This window comes from Nansenia antarctica (genome assembly GCF_963989245.1).
Source record: "Nansenia antarctica genome assembly, chromosome: 6".
Taxonomy (NCBI): domain Eukaryota; kingdom Metazoa; phylum Chordata; class Actinopteri; order Argentiniformes; family Microstomatidae; genus Nansenia; species Nansenia antarctica.
This window is the reverse complement of record NC_137676.1, coordinates 23,690,001-23,710,000: the sequence shown is the minus strand read 5'-3', so window position 1 is coordinate 23,710,000 and position 20,000 is coordinate 23,690,001. Positions and strand designations below refer to the sequence as shown.

Here is a 20,000-nt window from a genome sequence, read left to right as displayed (position 1 = left end):
ACTGGACTAATGCTACATACTGGACTAATGTTACATACTGGACTAATGTTCCATACTGAACTAATGTTCCATACTGGACTAATGTTCCATACTGGGGCTAATGTTACATACTGGGGCTAATGTTACATACTGGGGCTAATGTTACATACTGGACTAATGTTACATACTGGACTAATGCTACATACTGGACTAATGTTACATACTGGACTAATGTTACATACTGGACTAATGCTACATACTGGACTAATGCTACATACTGGACTAATGTTACATACTGGACTAATGTTACATAGTGGACTAATGTTACATAGTGGACTAATGTTACATACTGGACTAATGTTACATACTGGACTAATGTTACATACTGGACTAATGTTACATACTGGACTTATAATAATAATAATAATAATAATAATAATAATAATAACTTTATTTGTATAGTGCTTTTCCTGCAAACGTTGCAGCTCAAAGTGGTTTAATCATTATATAATCTTAATTTAATTATTTTGTAACTTAAATGCAATATTAAAAGGATGGGTTTTTATAATCTTCATTTAATTATTTAGTCATTTAAAGGCAATATTAAAAAGATGGGTTTTTAGTCTTGACTTGAACATGTTTGCTGAGGTTGCATCCCTAATGTAAACTGGCAGTGCATTCCACAATTTGGGTGCATAAAATGAGAATGCAGCCTCACCAAATCTCTTCTTTTGTAAATGTGGTACACAGAGAAAACCAGCGTCAGAAGACCTGAGAGCTCTATTGGGCTGATATGCTAGCAAAAGGTCTTTCAAACATTCTGGTGCTATGCCAGTGAGAGCTTTATAAACAAGCAGAAGGATCTTGAAATCTATTCTGAACTGAACAGGAAGCCAGTGTAGAGTTTCTAAAATAGGAGTTATATGAGCTTGTCTGCTTGTTTTGGTTAAAACTCTCGCTCCTGCATTTTGGACTAATTGCAGCTGGCCAATAGCTTTCTTCGGAAGACCAGAAAGGAGACTGTTACAATAGTCAAAATGTGTAATAACAAAAGCATGCATTAACACTTCTGCATCAGCTTGCCAAAGAACATTTCTAACTTTTGCAATATTTCGTAGATGATAAAAAGCATTTCTAGTGATAGATTTGATGTGAGGCTCAAAGCTTAAGTCAGAATCTATAATCACACCTAGATTCCTAGCTTCATGTTTGCAGTTTGAAAGCAAGGTTCCCATCGTATTCGACAATTTGTCTTTTTGTAGTTTTGGTCCAATGACAAGAATCTCAGTTTTGTCCTGATTTAGTTGTAGAACATTTTTGGACATCCAAAGTTTTATATCTCGGAGACAATTCTCCAGTGAGCTGAGCGCATGTGAATTATCAGGCAATACTGATATGTACAGCTGAGTATCATCAGCATAACTATGAAAATGTACACCATGTTTTCTGATCATTCCACCTAATAGGATCAGGTACAGGGAGAAGAGCAAGGGACCAAGAATAAACCCCTGAGGGACCCCACATGTGATGTTAACATTATCAGAAACAGAGTCTCCCAGGACAACAGAGAAATGCCTACCAGCTAGATAAGATTTAAACTAGGGATGCACCGAACATTCGGCCACCGAATGTATTCGGCCGAATATCGCAAAATAAAGCACATTCGGTATTCGGCCGAATGTGGTCATGTTTACCACCGAATAGTGGGCGTGTTTTGATGATACTTGCCAGGTCATTCTTAGCGAAGAACTGACGATGAGTGAAGGGAAGTCCAGGGTAGATGTAGACAGAGGGTTGATTGGGAGTGGAGACAGAGGGTTGATTGGGAGTGGAGACAGGTGTGCAGGTTTGGCTGAAGATCTAATTAGTGGGGACAAGCCTCAGCTGCGGCGGAGAGCACGCTGTGCTCGAGCTGTGGGGGCGGGGGAGGGTGTGTGAAGGCCCAGCCGTAACATGTCATTGAACCATACGGACATCAATACTTAAGCCACAACCTACAGAATTATCAAAATCCTGTAGCATCTCTTTAAAGAGAGTTCACCTAATTAGTTAACTTGCAATCTTCCAAAGTATTTTGTAATAATATTATCATGGCACATCATTCTTGTTAACACAAGTCATGAATAAAGCTTCGGCCTACATTGATGAAAGATTTTCTTTCAGCAGCTATTCAGGGAAAACAAAAACATTTAATTTGACTGATTTATTTTATTTATTGTGCTTTGTTGGTATAGACTGATGTCTGCTGGAATGTTCAATAAAAGTTATTTTTTTTCAATCTCAATTTCTTTCTTTGAGAAGCATGAATAAAAAGCAAAATGTATTTAGTTTATGCAATGATAAAATTAAAAACTGCCGATACACATTCGGTATTCGGTATTCGGCCAAGTGTTTCCTTAAATTCGGCTTCGGCCTCGGCCAAGAATTTTCATTTCGGTGCATCCCTAATTTAAACCACTCTAATACAAGTCCTGAGAGGCCGACACAGTTTTCTAAACGATGTATTAGAATAGTGTGATCTACTGTATCAAAAGCAGCACTCAAATCTAACAAGACAAGAACTGATACACCACCAGCATCTATGATAAGTCTGAGATTGTTTACAACCTTTACTAATGCAGTCTCAGTACTGTGGTTAGAACAAACACCTGATTGAAACTTCTCAAATAAAATGTTTTTGCTAAGAAAATCAGTAAGTTGTCTGAAAATCACTTTCTCAAGGATTTTACATAGAAATGAAAGGTTAGATATTGGTCTGAAATTTCCAAGAACTCTAATATCTTGCTAGTAGTGGTTTTATAATGGCAGATTTTAGGGGAGTGGGAAAGATGCCAGTTGATAGAGAGCAGTTACATACTGGACTAATGCTACATACTGGACTAATGTTACATACTGGACTAATGTTACATACTGGACTAATGTTACATACTGGACTAATGCTACATACTGGACTAATGCTACATACTGGACTAATGCTACATACTGGACTAATGTTACATACTGGACTAATGTTACAGAGTGGACTAATGCTACATACTGGACTAATGCTACATACTGGACTAATGTTACATACTGGACTAATGTTACATACTGGACTAATGCTACAGAGTGGACTAATGCTACATAGTGGACTAATGCTACATAGTGGACTAATGCTACATAGTGGGCTAATGCTACAGTACGTACTGGGGCTAATGCTATGTACTGGGGTTAACATTAGCAAAGGTTGTGTAAGAGAGATGTAAGAGTTGTGTAAGAGAGATGCCAAGTCACATGGGAGGAACAACAGAGAGACTATTTACCAGCTCTGTCAAACTGAGTGTGTTTCACTAGTACATCAAACTCCTGCCTCAGCACTATACTTCTCAGCATTCATCTTCATCAACACACACACACACACACACACACACACACACACACACACACACACACACACACACACACACACACACACACAAGCATCTAAAATGTAAAAAATGTGGCAGTGATCCTTATATACTGTTCAATACATCATATACAATTTGTCAATACATTTGGTCCAATGACAAGAATTGCAAATCCACAAAACAAAACCACAAAAAGACAAATTGTTGAATACGATGGTAACCTTGCTTTCAAACTGCAAACATGAAGCTAAGAATCTAGGTGTGATTATAGATTCTTGAGCCTCACATCAAATCTATCACTAGACTATCTATCACAAATCTATCACTTTTTATCATCTACGGAATATTGCAAAAGTTAGACATTTTCTCCGGCAAGCTGATGCAAAAGTGTTCATTAATAAGTCTGTTTGGACTATTGTAACAGTCTCCTTTCTGGTCTTCCAAAGAAAGCTATTGGCCAGCTGCAATTAGTCCAAAATGGAATGGACTGCCAGTTTACATAAGAGATGCAACCTCAGCAAATATGTTCAAGTCAAAACTAAAACCCCATCTTTTTAAAATTGCCTTTAAATGACTGAATAATTATGATGATGATTGGAGTACTTTGAGCTGCAACGTTTGCAGGAAAGGTGCTATACAAATAAAGGTTATTATTATTATTATTATTATTATTATTATTATTATTATTATTATTATTATTATTATTATAATGTTACTATGACAACTACAGCCATGTGGGAGTCTCTCCCTCTCCCTTTGTACTCTAGAGGGGGCTTCCTGTCTGAGTTCAAGGCCCCAACACTTAAATGCGCACACACACACCCCTCTGCAGGGTCTCTGCTGCCCCCCCCCCCCCCCACACACACACACACAGACACTTCCCTCCCTCCGGTCACAGAAGTAAAGCTACATTAGTGGTGTGTGCCAGTTGTTTAATGTGTTGGGACAGATGACAACATGACAATGCAGCACACCATCTACACACTAATTAACCCCCCCTTCTACTAGTGGCAGCTAGCATGTGAGTGTGTGTGTGTGTGTGTGTGTGTGTGTGTGTGTGTGTGTGTGTGTGTGTGTGTGTGTGTGTGTGTGTGTGTGTGTGTGTGTGTGTGTGTGTGTGTAGCAGTGTATATGTACAGTACAGGCCAACAGTTTGGACACACCTTCTCATTCAATGTGTTTCCTTTATTTTCATGACTATTTACATTGTAGATTCTCACTGAAGGCATCAAAACTATGAATGAACACATGTGGAATGATGTACTTAACAAAAAAGTGTGAAATAACTCTAAATATGTCTTATATTTTAGATTCCTCAAAGTAGCCACCCTTTGCTTTTTTGTTGTTAATAAAATATATATTTTTTGTTGTTAATAAAATATATAATAATAATATTATATATATATAATAACATATTATTATTAACACATATTATATTAAATATTATTATTATATATTTTATTAACAACAAAAAAGCAAAGGGTGGCTACTTTGAGGAATCTAAAATATAAGACATATTTAGAGTTATTTCACACTTTATTGTTAAATACATAATTCCTATGTGTTCATTCATAGTTTTGATGTCTTCAGTGAGAATCTACAATGTACCAAATACGGTAGTCATGAAAATAAAGGAAACGCATTGAATGAGAAGGTGTGTCCAAACTTTTGGCATGTACTGTATGTGGGTGTTTGTGTGTGTAGTGGTGTGTGTATGAATTTATATATAGGCCTATATATATATATATATATATATATATATATATATATATATATATATATATACGTATATATATATATTATTTTTATTTTTTATTTTTTATTTTATTTTATTTTATTTTGTGTACCGGTATTTATACATTTTACAGTGTGTGTGTGTGTGTGTCTAGTGTGGAGAAATGATCAATAGGTTGTTCTGCGGAGATGGCGTGACATTTGTGAGAAGCAAATGACACCGAGAGCAAGAGACCAAATCTAAACACCGAGTCGTCTCTGGAGGAGGGAGAGAGAGAGAGACGCCTTGAGCATTTTTACAAGGCACTCTTGCACGCAGCAAATCACACTGTGAGATTGACTGCAAAGGGGGGAGGCACACACACGCACACGCACACACACACGCACACGCGCACGTGCACACACACACACACGCATACACACACACACACACACACACACACACACACACACCCTATGCCGATCAGTCAGGTTCAATTCTATTGTGTATTGTGTTTGTCATTACAGTAAAACAAACTCAGGTTCACAGTAAAAGGTTATGCAACGATAGACAGAGTTGATTTTGTTTTGAGTTGGAGATGACACACTTCAGAAATGGTTGTGTGCGTGTGTGTGTGTGTGTGTGTCTGTTTGCTCTGTCTGCCCCCCCCCCCAGTCAATCCCCCCCGTCTTGTCCCCTCCCCCTGTCCTGCCCCCCCCTGTCACCCCTGCCCCCCCCCCCACCCCCTCCTGTCACCCCCGTCCCCTGTCTTGCCTCCCCCCCCCCCCCCCCTTCTCAATACACACCCTCTCCCTCTGCCCCCTCCATACCCATTGAGAGAGACGTTACATAGAAACCCACTTTTGACCCTAACTGTATCGACCAGAAGTTCCCGTCCAAACTTCGGGGTTTGTGTCTGACAGCCCGGCGGCCCAGGTCGGCCCAGCAGAACCACTGCGTGGACAGAACCGGAGATCTACTCTACAGATCTATGTAGACACATCTGTCAGGAAATACATCTGATGCGTCGGGTACAGGGCATTTAGGGTGTGTTCTCACTAGAACATTTCCTTCACTTGGAATCTGAGTTTAGGATAACATTTGTGAGAAAGCTGCCTGAGGCTGTCCATAGGAAAACAACAGCACACACGTGTTGATCTGGATAAGAGAGGGACGAAGGGGCAATTTAAAAAATGTCTGACCAATCAACTATCACGTCTGTTGCTTCGATTGCGTATGTTACTTTGTTTACATGAAGGGCTGTGAGAACGCAAATCAGATAAATAATTTATGCAACAATGTTGCGAACTCATCCACTTGCTCCGGGTCCTGATTCGGACTTTCAGGTGAGAACATGACCTTAATCTGGAAACTTAAAACGGACACACTTTCTATCAAGTTTTACAGTTTTAAAAAAAAATATTGAGAGTTTTTTTTAATATTATGATTCTGACAGAAAAGTAGATGGTCTAAATATACGATGGATGCGTGTAAACACTGTCTGGGGTGGCGGACTTCCTGGGTGACATCTGTAGGAGAGTCATTAGAGAGGAGATGGCTGTTAGCTCCGTCTCACGCCACACGTCTACTCTGCGTCTGAGAGGAAGCTGAAAACTGCTGCATCTTTGCTCTGAATGGGTAGGACACACACACACACGTCTGTGGGAATACAGCGGGTCTATTGACTACCGAGGGATCTGTGTATGTGTGTGTGTGTGTGTGTGTGTGTGTGTGTGTGTAGATAATCACTCAGCTGACAGGGAGGAGAGTGGAGGCCCACAGTAATGAAACTCTGCTTACATCCCATCTCCCCCTCCCCTCTCCCCCTCCCCCTCCGCTCTCCCCCTCCCTTCTCCCCCTCCCTTCTCCCCCTCCCCCTCCCCCCTCCCCTGGTCTTGGACCAAAAATGGTCTTGGACCAAAATACATATCAGATCTCCTCCCACCCTATATTCCCGCAAGGTCCCTAAGGTCAGCTGAGACTAATCAGCTAATAATTCCAAGAGTAAAAACAAAACACCTCCCCTATATGACCTCTCCCCCTCCCCTCCCCTATACGACAAAAATAGTAAGAATACCGGCCGGTCTCACTCACACACACACACACACACACACACACACACACACACACACACACACTTGTTGTGCGTCTCCGGGCCCCCTGCGGAGCTGGACAACCATAGGCGCTTTTCCACTACTGGGCCAACTCGAGCCGAGACGGTTTATTCTCCTTTCTCTATTGCCAACCGAGCCGGGCCGAAGCGAGCCAAACCGGGCCGTTTTAGCTACCCTTCGCGAGCAGGAACTACAGGAGCGAAAGGTACTTTTTGCCAGGCTGCGTGTGACGTGTGACGCTGCACACACCATTGATTGGTCAATGGAAATCGTCATCCCATGTTCATAGATTTCATCGCTAACCGCCATTTTTAAATACCACAACAGATTTCGCTCTCGGAAAATGTCACTTACTGTTTCTGTAATAACTTATTAATAAAGATTTGAAAAAATATGATAACCATCGTATTATCTTAGTTTAATGTTATTTCTATGCATCATAGAACTTTTATTTACAACAAGCGTATGCTCCTCAGTCCAGCGCGCTTCATCATCCCCCTTCTAAAACTGCCATCTCCCCTTTCCATCCCTTATGTCATTTTATCAATGAACATTGTATTACTGTTAGTTCAACATTTAAGCCTCTTTCACACATAGTTCCCTGTAACTTCAATGGAATCCCAAGCTGGGCCGTCCAGCCATTTTCGCCGTTCACTCATGAGTCAAATGCCGGTAGTTCGCGTCTTGCTCCCTTTAACACATGTCGGCGTTTCCCTGGTTGCGAGATCTAAACTACTAGAACTGAAAGCGGCAGGTAACAGGCACGTAACATCCATATGCTGTATATATAAATAAATATATTTGACTACCAGAAAGACACCGGAGCACTCGTATCTATAACAAACGCGGAGATTGTATGAGCCCCGCGTCAGTCAGCCTTTCCGTAGAAATACATCGCTCCGTTATATAGGCTATCTAACATGTTTAAGGCTGATCTGTGCATGATACGTGATAGTGCTGCATTATGTTGGTCTATTTATATCGATCTATTCTTGCCAATTCCTTATTACCAGTGGAAAGGGGGAAGGCTAAAACACTTTGAATGGAATAGATAGGACTTTCCGTTCAATGGAGGAAGCATGAAGAGTTCATCTCGCTTTTCCCCCCGTTGATGTATTAAACAATCTAAGCAATCTAATCACAGCAGTTGTTATTATGTAATATTATTGATGGATGTGCCATTTTTGATGGAGAGCAGTGAGCGGATGACTGGATGTGAGCATGTATTTGACTAATGCCGATAAATTCGCGTCTTGCTCCGAAACCGGAGCTGTCGGCGCCGACAGGATTTTACAGCGTTCCTTCAAACTATCGTAATTCATGAACTATGCCCAATCTAAAAAATTCAAACAGTTTCTGAAAGCAGAGAAGTTGCACTTTTTGAACAGTTGAACTTTTTTAGGCTTATTACGGTAGTTCACCAACAAAAAAAAGCACAGTGCTCAACGTGTCAGGAGAAATAAAAATAGAATCAGGGCTTTAACACGTCGGCATTTCCCTGGTTGCGAGATCTAAACTAGTCTACTAGAACTGAAAGCGGCAAGTAACAGGCACTTAACGTTACATGTTGTAAGGCTGATCTGTGCACGATAGTGCTGCATTTTGACATAATTCTTATCGCATTTCCCCCCGCTGAGCTGTATAGAATCTTATGACACGTAACTCCTCTTTACAGTCCCGGGTCGTTCCTGATCTCTTGTGTATGGTCTCTATGTATAGTGGAGAACGATTCATATGGAACTTTTCAAAAGCGTGCCGAGGCGAGCCGTGCCTAGCCGAACCGGTCTGGTCAATGGAAAAGCGCCACATGTCTCCAGTGCTTACAGGAGTGTCTCCTCCTCAGCCACCTTCATCATGCGTCGCTGACTGACGTCATCTTACCAAGAAGGTGTGTGGGTGTGTGTGTGTGTGTGTGTGTGTGTCAGACACCAAGCTGATTCTCTTTGCTTTTTCCAATTATGTTCCACCAGGCCCTGCGGCCGTCATCTGTATGCAAATAACACAGAGAGGAGAAACACCGCAACACTGGGGAACCATGGCACTAGACAATAAGAGAGAGGTGTGTGTGTGTGTGTGTGTGTGTCTGTGTGTGTCTCTGTCTGTGTGTGTGTCTCTGTCTGTGTGTGTGTGTGTGTGTGTGTGTGTGTGTGTGTGTGTGTGTGTCTCTGTCTGTGTGTGTCTCTGTCTGTGTGTGTGTGTGTGTGTGTGTGTCTGTCTGTGTGTGTCTCTGTCTGTGTGTGCGTCTGTCTCTGTCTGTGTGTGTGTGTGTGTGTGTGTGTGTCTCTGTCTGTGTGTGTGTGTCTGTGTGTGTGTGTGTGTGTGTGTGTGTGTCTGTCTGTCTGTGTGTGTCTCTGTCTGTGTGTGTGTCTGTCTCTGTCTGTGTGTGTGTGTGTCTCTGTCTGTGTGTGTCTCTGTCTCTTTGTATGTCTCTTTGTATGTCTGTGTGTGTGTGTGTGTGTGTTTGTCTCTGTCTGTTTATCTATGTGTATGTCTGTCTGCGTCCATCTGTCTGCGTGTCTCTGTCTCTGAGTGTGTGTGTGTGTGTGTGTGTCTGTCTCTGAGTGTGTGTGTGTCTGTCTGTCTGTGTGTGTGTGTGTGTGTGTGTGTGTGTGTGTCTGTGTGTGTGTGTGTGTGTGTCTGTGTGTGTGTGTGTGTCTGTCTCTGTGTGTGTGTGTGTGTGTGTGTCTCTGTGTCTGTCTGTCTGTGTGTGTGTCTGTCTCTGTGTGTGTGTGTGTCTGTCTCTGTGTGTGTGTGTGTGTCTGTCTCTGTGTGTGTGTGTGTCTGTCTCTGTGTGTGTGTGTGTGTGTGTGTGTGTGTCTGTCTCTGTGTGTGTGTGTGTGTGTCTGTCTCTGTGTGTGTGTGTGTCTGTCTCTGTGTGTGTGTGTGTGTGTGTGTCTGTCTCTGTGTGTGTGTGTGTGTCTCACCTGCACACTTGGTCCTGGTGATGAGGGGGGGCCCGGGTCTCCCCCTCCCCCCCTCGCTGGGCCGGGTCAGAAGGACCCTGATCTCGTACTCCGTGTCGGGGTCCAGGTGCCACAGCTTGTAGTTGGGCGAGTTGACGGCGTGCGTCTCGATCCAGCTGCCCGAGGTCATGCTGTACTCCACCTCCTTCTGCACGATCGGACCGTCGCCGAAGATGGAGTTGGCGTTGAGCTGGATCAGCAGGTAGGTGGGGCCCACGCCCAGGAGCTGGGGGGGCGCGATGGGCCTGGGGGGCTCTGGAGGAGGGGGGGGAGGGAATATTTTTAATCCAAAGTGATTTACAATTACAAGGACTGAGGGCTAAGTGGCTTACTCAATAGATAGATAGAAGAGAGTGAGAGTGAGAGTGAGAGTGAGAGAGAGAGAGAGAGAGAGATAGATAGCAGCCAGAGGAGTTGCTGTCTTTACAATAAGCATATTTGCAAAAGTACGTCAAACACCGCTACCAGACATCACAACCATCACAGTTAACACTTCCTGTAAGAACAGTTAACACTTCCTGTAAGAACAGTTAACAATTCCTGTAAGAACACACACAGCCACAAGCAGTCAGAGAGCTGGAGAGAAAGAGCTTACTTTAACCCTTTTCATTATTTATTTATTTTACTAATACTGAGGACAGCACACAGCCGCCGGCGCCCAGGTCTGAGCGCAGCGCAGAGTGAAATCTTTGAAGTTTTTTTCCTTTTTATGTTCCAGGCCACATCATCACCACCACGGCAGTAGAAGTAGAAGTGTTCCTTTTTACGTTCCAAGAAAACAGCGAAGCAGCAAAGCGTTTCCAGCCACTTCATTATGGACCCGGGGTCTCCTCCAGACACACAGACTAAATGAACCAGGGGCGTCTTGGCTGTTTATTGACGAAAACAATGAATTATTTAACCTGGGGTGTTGGATGGGAGAGGTTGCTTTCCAGGAGAGCAAACCCCATCCAGGAGAAACCATGGAGACGAAGCAATTTAAATGCTGAGGGGAGAGGGAGGGGAGACAGCCAATCAGAGAGGGGCGACAGCTAATCTAATCGGAGCGCTTGTACCTGCGGGCCACCAGACGAGTGTTTGGCGCTGACTTCATCAAGGCACGCACACGCACACGCGCGCACACACACACACACACACACACACACACACACACACAATAGCCCATAGTAGCCCATAGCAACCTATAGTACCTATACCTACCTATAGTAGCCCATAGTAGTCCATAGTAGCCTGTTCAAGATGGCGGTGCGCACAGACGCTGCGGCTCGAGTGGCTATAGTACCTATACCTACCTATAGTAGCCCATAGTAGTCCATAGTAGCCTGTTCAAGATGGCGGCGCGCACAGACGCTGCGGCTCGAGTGGCTTCAACACTGGTGTTCTTTAGTGTTTTTAAGTTCATTTGTATGTACATTTTTATTTTAGTACTTATAGGGAACGGTTGTGTAAATAGTACCTACAGCAGACTAGACTTACCAGAAGTTGGTGCGAAAAACGAGGGGACTGTAACGGCGAGTTCTTGAAACAACATAGGATCCCATTCGACCTCGCGCGGTCGCCGGGTGAAAAATATTACGCGATCCCAGCCCTCAGGCGCAAGCGGCGGAGGCGAGACCGTAAACAACGCCGAGGAGGAAGGGGAGGCCTGCTAGCCAGGCTGAGACGTAGCCCGGATAAGCCAGCTTTGCCGAGTATTTTCCTATCCAACGTCAGGTCCCTGGCTAATAAGATGGACGAATTGCCACAAATAACATCGTGGGAGATAGCTGTGTGATTATTCTCACTGAAACCTGGCTAAATGACACTATCCTGGACTCCACGATTAGCCTGGAAGGGAGATCCCTTCACCGGGTGGACCGCACGCTGCTTAGTGGAAAGACCCGCGGAGGTGGGCTCATTATATCTACGAAGGATAGCTGGTGCTTAAACACGAAAACTGTAAGTAGCCACTGTTCCCCAAACCTGGAAAACTTGACTGTTAAATGCCGACCCACTTACCTCCCGAGGGAATTCAATGCAGTGTATACTACAAGCGTTTACATTGCACCAAATGCAGATGGTAGCTTAGCATTGGCGCGGCTATATGACGTCATCAGTGGTCAACAGAGCGTGGACCCACAGGGAGTCCACATTATAGCCGGAGATTTTAATCATGCCGACCTGAAGGCAGTCCTACCCAAGTTCTATCAGCATGTTAAATGTGCAACAAGAGGAGAAAAAACACTGGATAAGGTATACACCAACATCAAGCGTGCTTACAAGGCTAGACCGCTAGCTCATCTAGGCATGTCTGACCATGTGTCAATCCTCCTGATCCCAGCCTACACTACCATGAGGAAAAGTGCTCCCATCACCACTAAGACTGTCAGAACCTGGCCAGAAGGGTCCGCTCCACTGCAGATCTGCCTAAATGACACCTCATGGCAGGAATATGAGCATGAGGACCTGGAACAGTTCACGTCGTCGGTTCTGAACCACATAGTGAACTGCACCAACTCAGTCACCGTGGACAAACGGGTCCGGGTCTACCCCAACACAAAGCCATGGATGACTGGGAAGGTCCAAAAACTGATCAATGAGAGGGACACACGCCTTCTTCGCAGGGAAGGGCACACTGCTGTACAGCACCACCAGGGCTAACCTAAAGCGCGGCATCCGAGAGGCCAAGGCAGACCACAGAGAGAAGATTGAGGAATGCTTCCTGAGCAACGACTCCAGGCGGATGTGGCAGGGGGTTCAGCACATGACAAACTTCAGAGCCAACAGGCTCACAGCCGCAGAGGACGACCCCCTGCTGGCGGAAAAGCTGAACTCCTTCTACGCCCGGTTCGACGAGGGGCGAACGGAGGTAACCACAACACAAACACCACTCTCTCCAGCTCTCAGCAGCCTCACCCTCACAGAGCATGAAGTGAGACGCGTGCTGAAGGCGGTGGACCCTCGGGGCCGGATGGCGTCCTGGGACGGGTGCTGAGGGACTGCGCCGACCAGCTGGCCGGGGTTTTCACCAACATCTTCAACCAGTCCCTGTCCCAGGCCACCATCCCACCCTGCCTGAAAACCTCAACTATCATCCCAGTCCCGAAGAAAAGCACGGTGAGCTGCCTAAACGACTACCGCCCGGTGGCACTCACACCAATCATCATGAAGTGCTTCGAGAAACTAGTCCGGGCCCACATACTCACACGCCTCCCGCCCAACCTGGATCCATACCAGTTCGCCTACAGAGCCCACAGGTCCACAGAGGACGCCATCGCGACGACTCTCCACTCCACTCTATCCCACCTGGAGAGGGGGAACAGCTACGCGAGACTGCTCTTTGTGGACTTCAGCTCTGCCTTCAACACCATCCTTCCAGACAGGCTAGTGACTAAACTACTAGACCTGGGACTATCACACTCTATCTGTGCATGGATCAAGGACTTCCTGTCTGACCGACCCCAGAGGGTGCGGGTGGGCTCCCACACCTCCACAGCCCTCAGACTCAGCACTGGGTCCCCCCAGGGCTGCGTGCTAAGCCCCATCCTCTACAACCTCTACACCTACGACTTCACCCCCGTCCACCCCAGCAACTCCATCGTAAAGTTTGCAGACGACACCACCGTGGTGGGCTGCATCTCGGGGGGGGACGAGGCGGCGTACAGGGATGAGGTGGAGCAGCTGGGCAAGCTGTGCAAGGTTAACAACCTGCTGCTGAACCAGTCAAAGACCCAGGAAATCATCGTGGACTTCAGGAGGAACAAATCTGAGGTCCAGCCCCTGCTCGTCGATGGAGGGAGCGTGGAGAGAGTCTCAACCCTCCGATTCCTGGGGGTGCACATACAGGATGACCTGTCCTGGAAGACCAACACAGCAGCCATCATCAAGAAGGCACAACAGCGGCTCTACTTCCTGAGAGTCCTCAGGAAATACCACCTCAGACAGGAGCTGCTTGTGACCTTCTACCGCTACACAGTGGAGAGCATGCTCACCTACTGCATCTGCGTGTGGTTCTCCAGCTGCACAGCCGCAGAGAGGAAAGCGCTACAGAGAGTCGTGAGATCGGCCCAGAAGATCACCGGCGCCCCCCTCCCCTCTCTGGAAGAGCTGTACAACACACGCTGCCTCAGGAAGGCCTCCAAGATCTCCAGAGACCCATCCCACCCTGGGAACGAACACTTTGTTCGGCTGCCCTCGGGCAGTCGGTTCAGGACCATGTCCGCAAGGACAGATAGACTGAAGCTCAGCTTCTACCCCAGGGCCATTCAGGCCCTGAACACAGCAAAGACCTAGGTTCTAGGCCCTGGACAATCTAGACAATTTGATGGCAGCTACTAGATTGTAATCAAGTGCAATACTGAAACACAACTGTGAACATTTCAAACCTGCAAACTGCGACACTTTAAATGAATGTGCAATAACACTATGTGCAATATGACAACCCTCGGGTACATAAGGTTCAGAGATAGGAAATGTTAGGATATGTATAGCATAGCATAGAGTACAGCACAGTGTTTTATTTGTATAGTATAGTATAGTGGATAGTGTACATAGCCTTTATTTATGTAAACCAGCTCTTTTCCCTTCTTGTTTTTAGTTTTATTTCCTAGCACCAGGGGAGCCCCCCCTCCCAAATTTCGTTGTATGGTACCTGTACTATATCAATGACAATAAAGACCATTCATTCATTCATTCATTCATTCATTCATTCATAGTAGCCTATAGGAGCCTATAGTAGCCCATAGCGGCCGTCTAAGTGAGCAGGTGAGTGTTTGATGTCGCTCTTCTCCAGCAGCTCATCCATCATGTCTGAATGATCATTGGTCACTGAGGCGAAGCGCCTTGCTGCCCTTTCATCCTCCACTCATCCTTCTTTCTTTGCTACCTCCACTCAGCCCCCTCCTACTTCATTCTCCACTCATCGCCCTCTTCCTTCATTCCCCTCTCATCCCTCTCTCCTGATGTCCTCCTCTCATCCCTCTCCTTCCTTCATTCTCCTCTCATCCCTCTCCTTCCTTCATTCCTCTCTCATCCCTCTCTCCTGATGTCTTCCTCATCCCTCCCCTTCCTTCATTCTCCTCTCATCCCTCTCCTTCCTTCATTCCTCTCTCATCCCTCTCTCCTGATGTCTTCCTCTCATCCCTCTCCTTCCTTCATTCTCCTCTCATCCCTCTCCTTCCTTCATTCCTCTCTCATCCCTCTCTCCTGATGTCCTCCACTCATCTCTTCCTTCATCTTTCAGCCGCCCCCCCTCCTCCTCCCAACACCAGCAGCTTGCCTCCCTCTCCCCCTAGCAGCCATTCTAAGGAATTGATTTTCATTTATTGCCATGCAGTCAACAGCCTCCGAGGCAGCCGCTTGATCTAAAAAAGGGGGATGAGAAGGAGAGGAGAGGAGGGGTGGGGTGGGGTGAGAAAATAGAAGAAGAGGAGTGCGCTGCAGGGAGAGCGTGGAGGTGGTTAATAGGGACTCTAAGCGGCGGCGGTTCGGCGCGGCGGGCGTCGTTTCAACATTCCATCCCGTTGCCGTAGTAACGTACGATAATATTCAAATATTCAAATGAAAATAAAATGAGAATGTACTGTAGATGTAGATTTTATAGCGTCGCTTACGTTACTACGGCAACTCGTTGGAATGTTGGAATGACGCCTTAAAGTCCCTATTGGTGAGCTCTTAGGGAAGGGGCGGGGTTTAGCTCTGAGGGGAGGGGCGGGGCTTAGAACAACAAGGATTTGGATGCATTCTACATCCGACTGGTGGTGTTACATCAGGACCAGTCACTTCCTGTGTTGGTGGTGTTACATCAGGACTGGTCACTTCCTGTGTTGGTGGTGTTACATCAGGACTGGTCACTTCCTGTGTTGGTGGTGTTACATCAGGACTGGTCACTTCCTGTGTTGGTGGTGTTACATCAGGACCGGTCACTTCCTGTGTTGTGTCTATAGCTGATAGCCGAGTGTGTGTGTGTGTGTGTGTGTGTGTGTACGTGCGTGCATGTTGAGACTTGCAGATAGGTGACAGCATCATTCTGTCTCTCTGTTTTATTGTGTTGAAACAGTCCACAGGCCAACCTCCGCTCAGCTCAGATATAATTAGACCCCCACCAACCGCCCCTCCCTCCGTCGCCCTCCCTCTCCTCCCCCAAAAAGAAAGACACACAATTGCAAAAAAAATGGAAGAAATCAATTCCCTTGTGGATTAAATCAACCCAGTTTCATATTTATATCCTTTCAAAACAATGTTGCATTTTGACATGGCTTCTCCGTGTGTATTCCAGATTCCTCCTCTACATCATTAGAAGGCCTCATCACAGCCTAAGTGCGTCTCTTTGAGGCTGCGCATGTCACACCCGGGCTTTCTTCACCACCAACGAGCTGACACTTACCCACAATGCATCGCTTTACGTTCCTGTGTCCCAGAATGCCTCTCAGCTGACAGGCCTACCTGCCACCGCTCAAACACTTTGTTTACGGCAACGTGGCACACACCACAACCCCCTTCGCGCGTGCGCGCGCACACACACACACACACACGCACACACACACACACACACACACACACACACACACACACACACACACACACACACACACACCAGGGGAGATGACAGCACAGTATCTTTAGTCATTAAACAACATACCACAAAGACTTACAGTAGATGAGGCAGAGTGTGGAAGGATGATGTTACAAAATAATAGATATTCTATAATTAATATGGATTATAATTATAATTATAATAAAACATGAAATAATAAATAAAAGAATTAATATAATTGTCATAAAATACATAATTAATATAATTATTAATATTCTCAATACCATCCATATTATATCATAATAGAGAGGGATTCATTGCTTATGTATAAAAATCCTTCCTCCCATCCCTCTATCCCTGTTTCTCTCTTTCTCCAGTGTCTATATAAAACAATATAATAATAATAATAATAATAATAATAATAATAATAATAATAATAATAATAATAATAATAATACATTAGACTTATGTAGCGCTTTTCTACAGCGGTAGAATGACAGTTCAATCGTTTTTTAGACTCGGATCTGTTCATACAACAAGGGACACAGCACTTTCCCGTTTTCCCCATATTGTCAGCATCTTTGAGCCTTGGAAAAGCACTATATAAATATAATTAATTATTATTATTACTGAGGCATTTCGAAGAGAGCGCCTCAGCCAACTTTGGACCCGGAAACACGTCACGACTTAACAACTGAATAGATATTGTGGTAGTATTGTCGGTAGCACTTTTCCTGCTGCAACTGGTGAACTGATGATTCACTTGCTTAGTCAAATGTATCAATTGTAAGTCGCTTTGGAATAAGGCGTATGCTAAATGCCAAACATATAAATGTAAATGTGGGAGGCAGAGGAGGGAGGGAGGCCATAGGGGGGGGGGGGGGGGGGGGGGGGGCGCAGGGCCGCAAGGCCTCCTCTCTGCTGGAGCAACAAGGTGCAGGCAGCCAGGCTTGTTGTCCGCTGTGTCGCCGTCAGCCTTGTCATTAAAGTTTAGTTGGATGAGCGAGAGGGCGACATCATTACTGCAAACTCACTGAGACACGACGGCTGACCAAGTACACTGCTGCACTGTGTGTGTGTGTGTGTGTGTGTGTGTGTGTGTGTGTGTGTGAGTCTACTGTGTGTACGCATATGTTTGTGTTCACACACGCACGCTCCTCCACTGCTGGAGGCCCACACACACACACACACACACACACACACACACACAGATCAATACTCCTTGGGGGTTGAAAGAAAACTTACAGCTGAGATGTTTTTCCTTCTTCATTTTCCAAAGCGGTGTTAGCCCCCCGGTAGCCCCGGGCCCTAACGTGTCACTAGCGGTTTGGCGAGAGGAGAGAGCCACTAATAAACCTCCTGCCCCCCCCCGGGGGTCGGACGCACCGCGGACCGCCATCCTCCGTGCCACTCGCGTTACAGCGCATCCCTATCAATGGCCCCAAAATTTCCGTTAAAATTACCGTCTCTCCGTGGCGACCCGGCAGCTCCCAGGCGACAGGCTGTCAGGGGAGTGGATAGTCACCAGGGGGGAGGGAGGGGGGAGGCTGGGGGAGGCTGGGGGAGGGGGGGGGGAGGCTGGGGGAGGGAGGAGGATATCGGAGGACGGGAGGACTGGGGGGGGGGGGGTGTTGTTGTGATGCATGATGCATGGAACGCAATGAGGAACGGTGTCAAACGGTGGTGGGGGGAGGCTGGTGGAAATCACGCGCAGGAGGGGAGGGGGGTGGGGGGAGGCACCATTCCTCATTGTGTTCTGGACATTACAATGACGCCCCATCCGCCCATGTTCTACCTCTGCCAGCCTCGCGGCGGTCCTCACCGTGGTCATAACATCAGGGCTCCCCCCCCCCCCCCCCCCCCCCCCCCTGGCCGTAGAGACATTAGTCCCCTGGCCGTAGAGACTGATCTAACAGCAACATTTAGTTTCCAGTCTTTCACACTCAGACATCCCTCTCTTCTTCTCCTCTCCTGCTGGTTGAGTGAGGGGAGGAGGAGGGGGAGGAGGAGGAGAGTGGCCCTTTCTCAATGGTAAGAAACCTGTTTACTAGCTTCCTCTCCTCCCTCCTCTCCTCCGTCCTCTCCTCCCTCCCCTTACCCTTCCATGGGAGGGGAGTCTCTAAGATGGAGGAACTTAGCCGTTGTCCTCCGAGGCGTTGTGAGAAGGGAGTGGGTTTGTCCCATCTGAGAGAGAGAGAGTGCCAGGGTGTGTTAGTGTGACACATGACAGAGAGAGAGAGAGAGAGGAGAGAGCTTAGAGCCCCCACCTCTCTCCAAGCTCTCTCCTCTCTCTCTCTCTCTCTCTCTCTCTCTCTCTCTCTCTCTCTCTCTCTCTCTCTCTCTCTCTAAGCTCTCTATCTCTCTATCTCTCCACTCTCTATCTCTCCAAGCTCTCCTCTCTCTATCTCTCCAAGCTCTCCTCTCTCTCTCTCTCCTCTCTCTCTATCTCTCCAAGCTCTCTCTCTCCTCTCTCTCCAAGCTCTCCTCTCTCTTTCTCTCTCTCTCTCTCCCCTCTCTCTCTCACCTCCCCTCCCCTCTCTCTCCCACCCGCCCCTCTCTCCCACCCCCCCTCTATCTCCCCCCCCCACCTCCACACTGACCCTAGTAAGGACGTGTTCTAACAGTCCTACTCCTCTCCTCTCTGATATGAATATCAGATTCCAGAAGATGCCTTCATGTTGGTAAACAGATGCTGCTTGTAGCCGCCGTCGCATATTTATCCCTGCAACCCTCCTGCATAATGCAGCTGATGAATATGTAGAATTTCTGCCCATGAATTTCAAAAAACGTCCTCCGCAAATCATGAATGCAGAATATTTCAGAAGAAATATTTCTTTTGAGTCTAACCAATTACGGGTCGAGTCTATAGAGAGACACGTGAGTGGTGTGTGTTTATCTAGGAGGTGGTAGTCAGGTCTGTGTGTGTGTATGACGGGGCAGCAGATTAGCATATTAGCATAAAGTAATTCCGCAGATGCTGTTATCTGCAGTAAGTGAAACACCGACTGTACACATCAAAATGATCATTATTATGAATATTATTATTATAAGACTTTCTATGACAGGAAGTGTCAGACGCAGTCACAGTATTAGAGGAAAGGGAAGAAAACTAGTGTGTGTGTGTGTGTGTCTATGTGTGTGTGTGTGTGTGTCTATGTTCTTCTTCTTCGGCGTATGGGTAGTTGTTTTTCCTCTCCACTCCACCAGGCTCGGGGCCGAGGGGCTACCCTTTTACCACCCCGAGACCTGGTTGAGGGGCTCACCCGGGCTATATTTCTGGACACCCCTCCAGAAGCCACGTCATCGTCTCGTCATCTAATACCGACAGAC

General features: G+C 46.2%; 1 protein-coding gene across 1 annotated transcript in view; it reads right to left on the bottom strand.

Annotated features, from left to right (window-relative positions):
* Window positions 1-20,000, bottom strand: part of ptprk (protein tyrosine phosphatase receptor type K) — a gene marked incomplete at its 5' end in the record, with an annotated part of 225,802 nt that overhangs the window by 69,763 nt on the left and 136,039 nt on the right. The window contains one exon of the mRNA XM_080533604.1: window positions 10,118-10,411. Within this exon, the coding sequence (XP_080389730.1) occupies window positions 10,118-10,411 (294 nt within the window). The remainder of the gene's footprint in view (window positions 1-10,117; window positions 10,412-20,000) is intronic.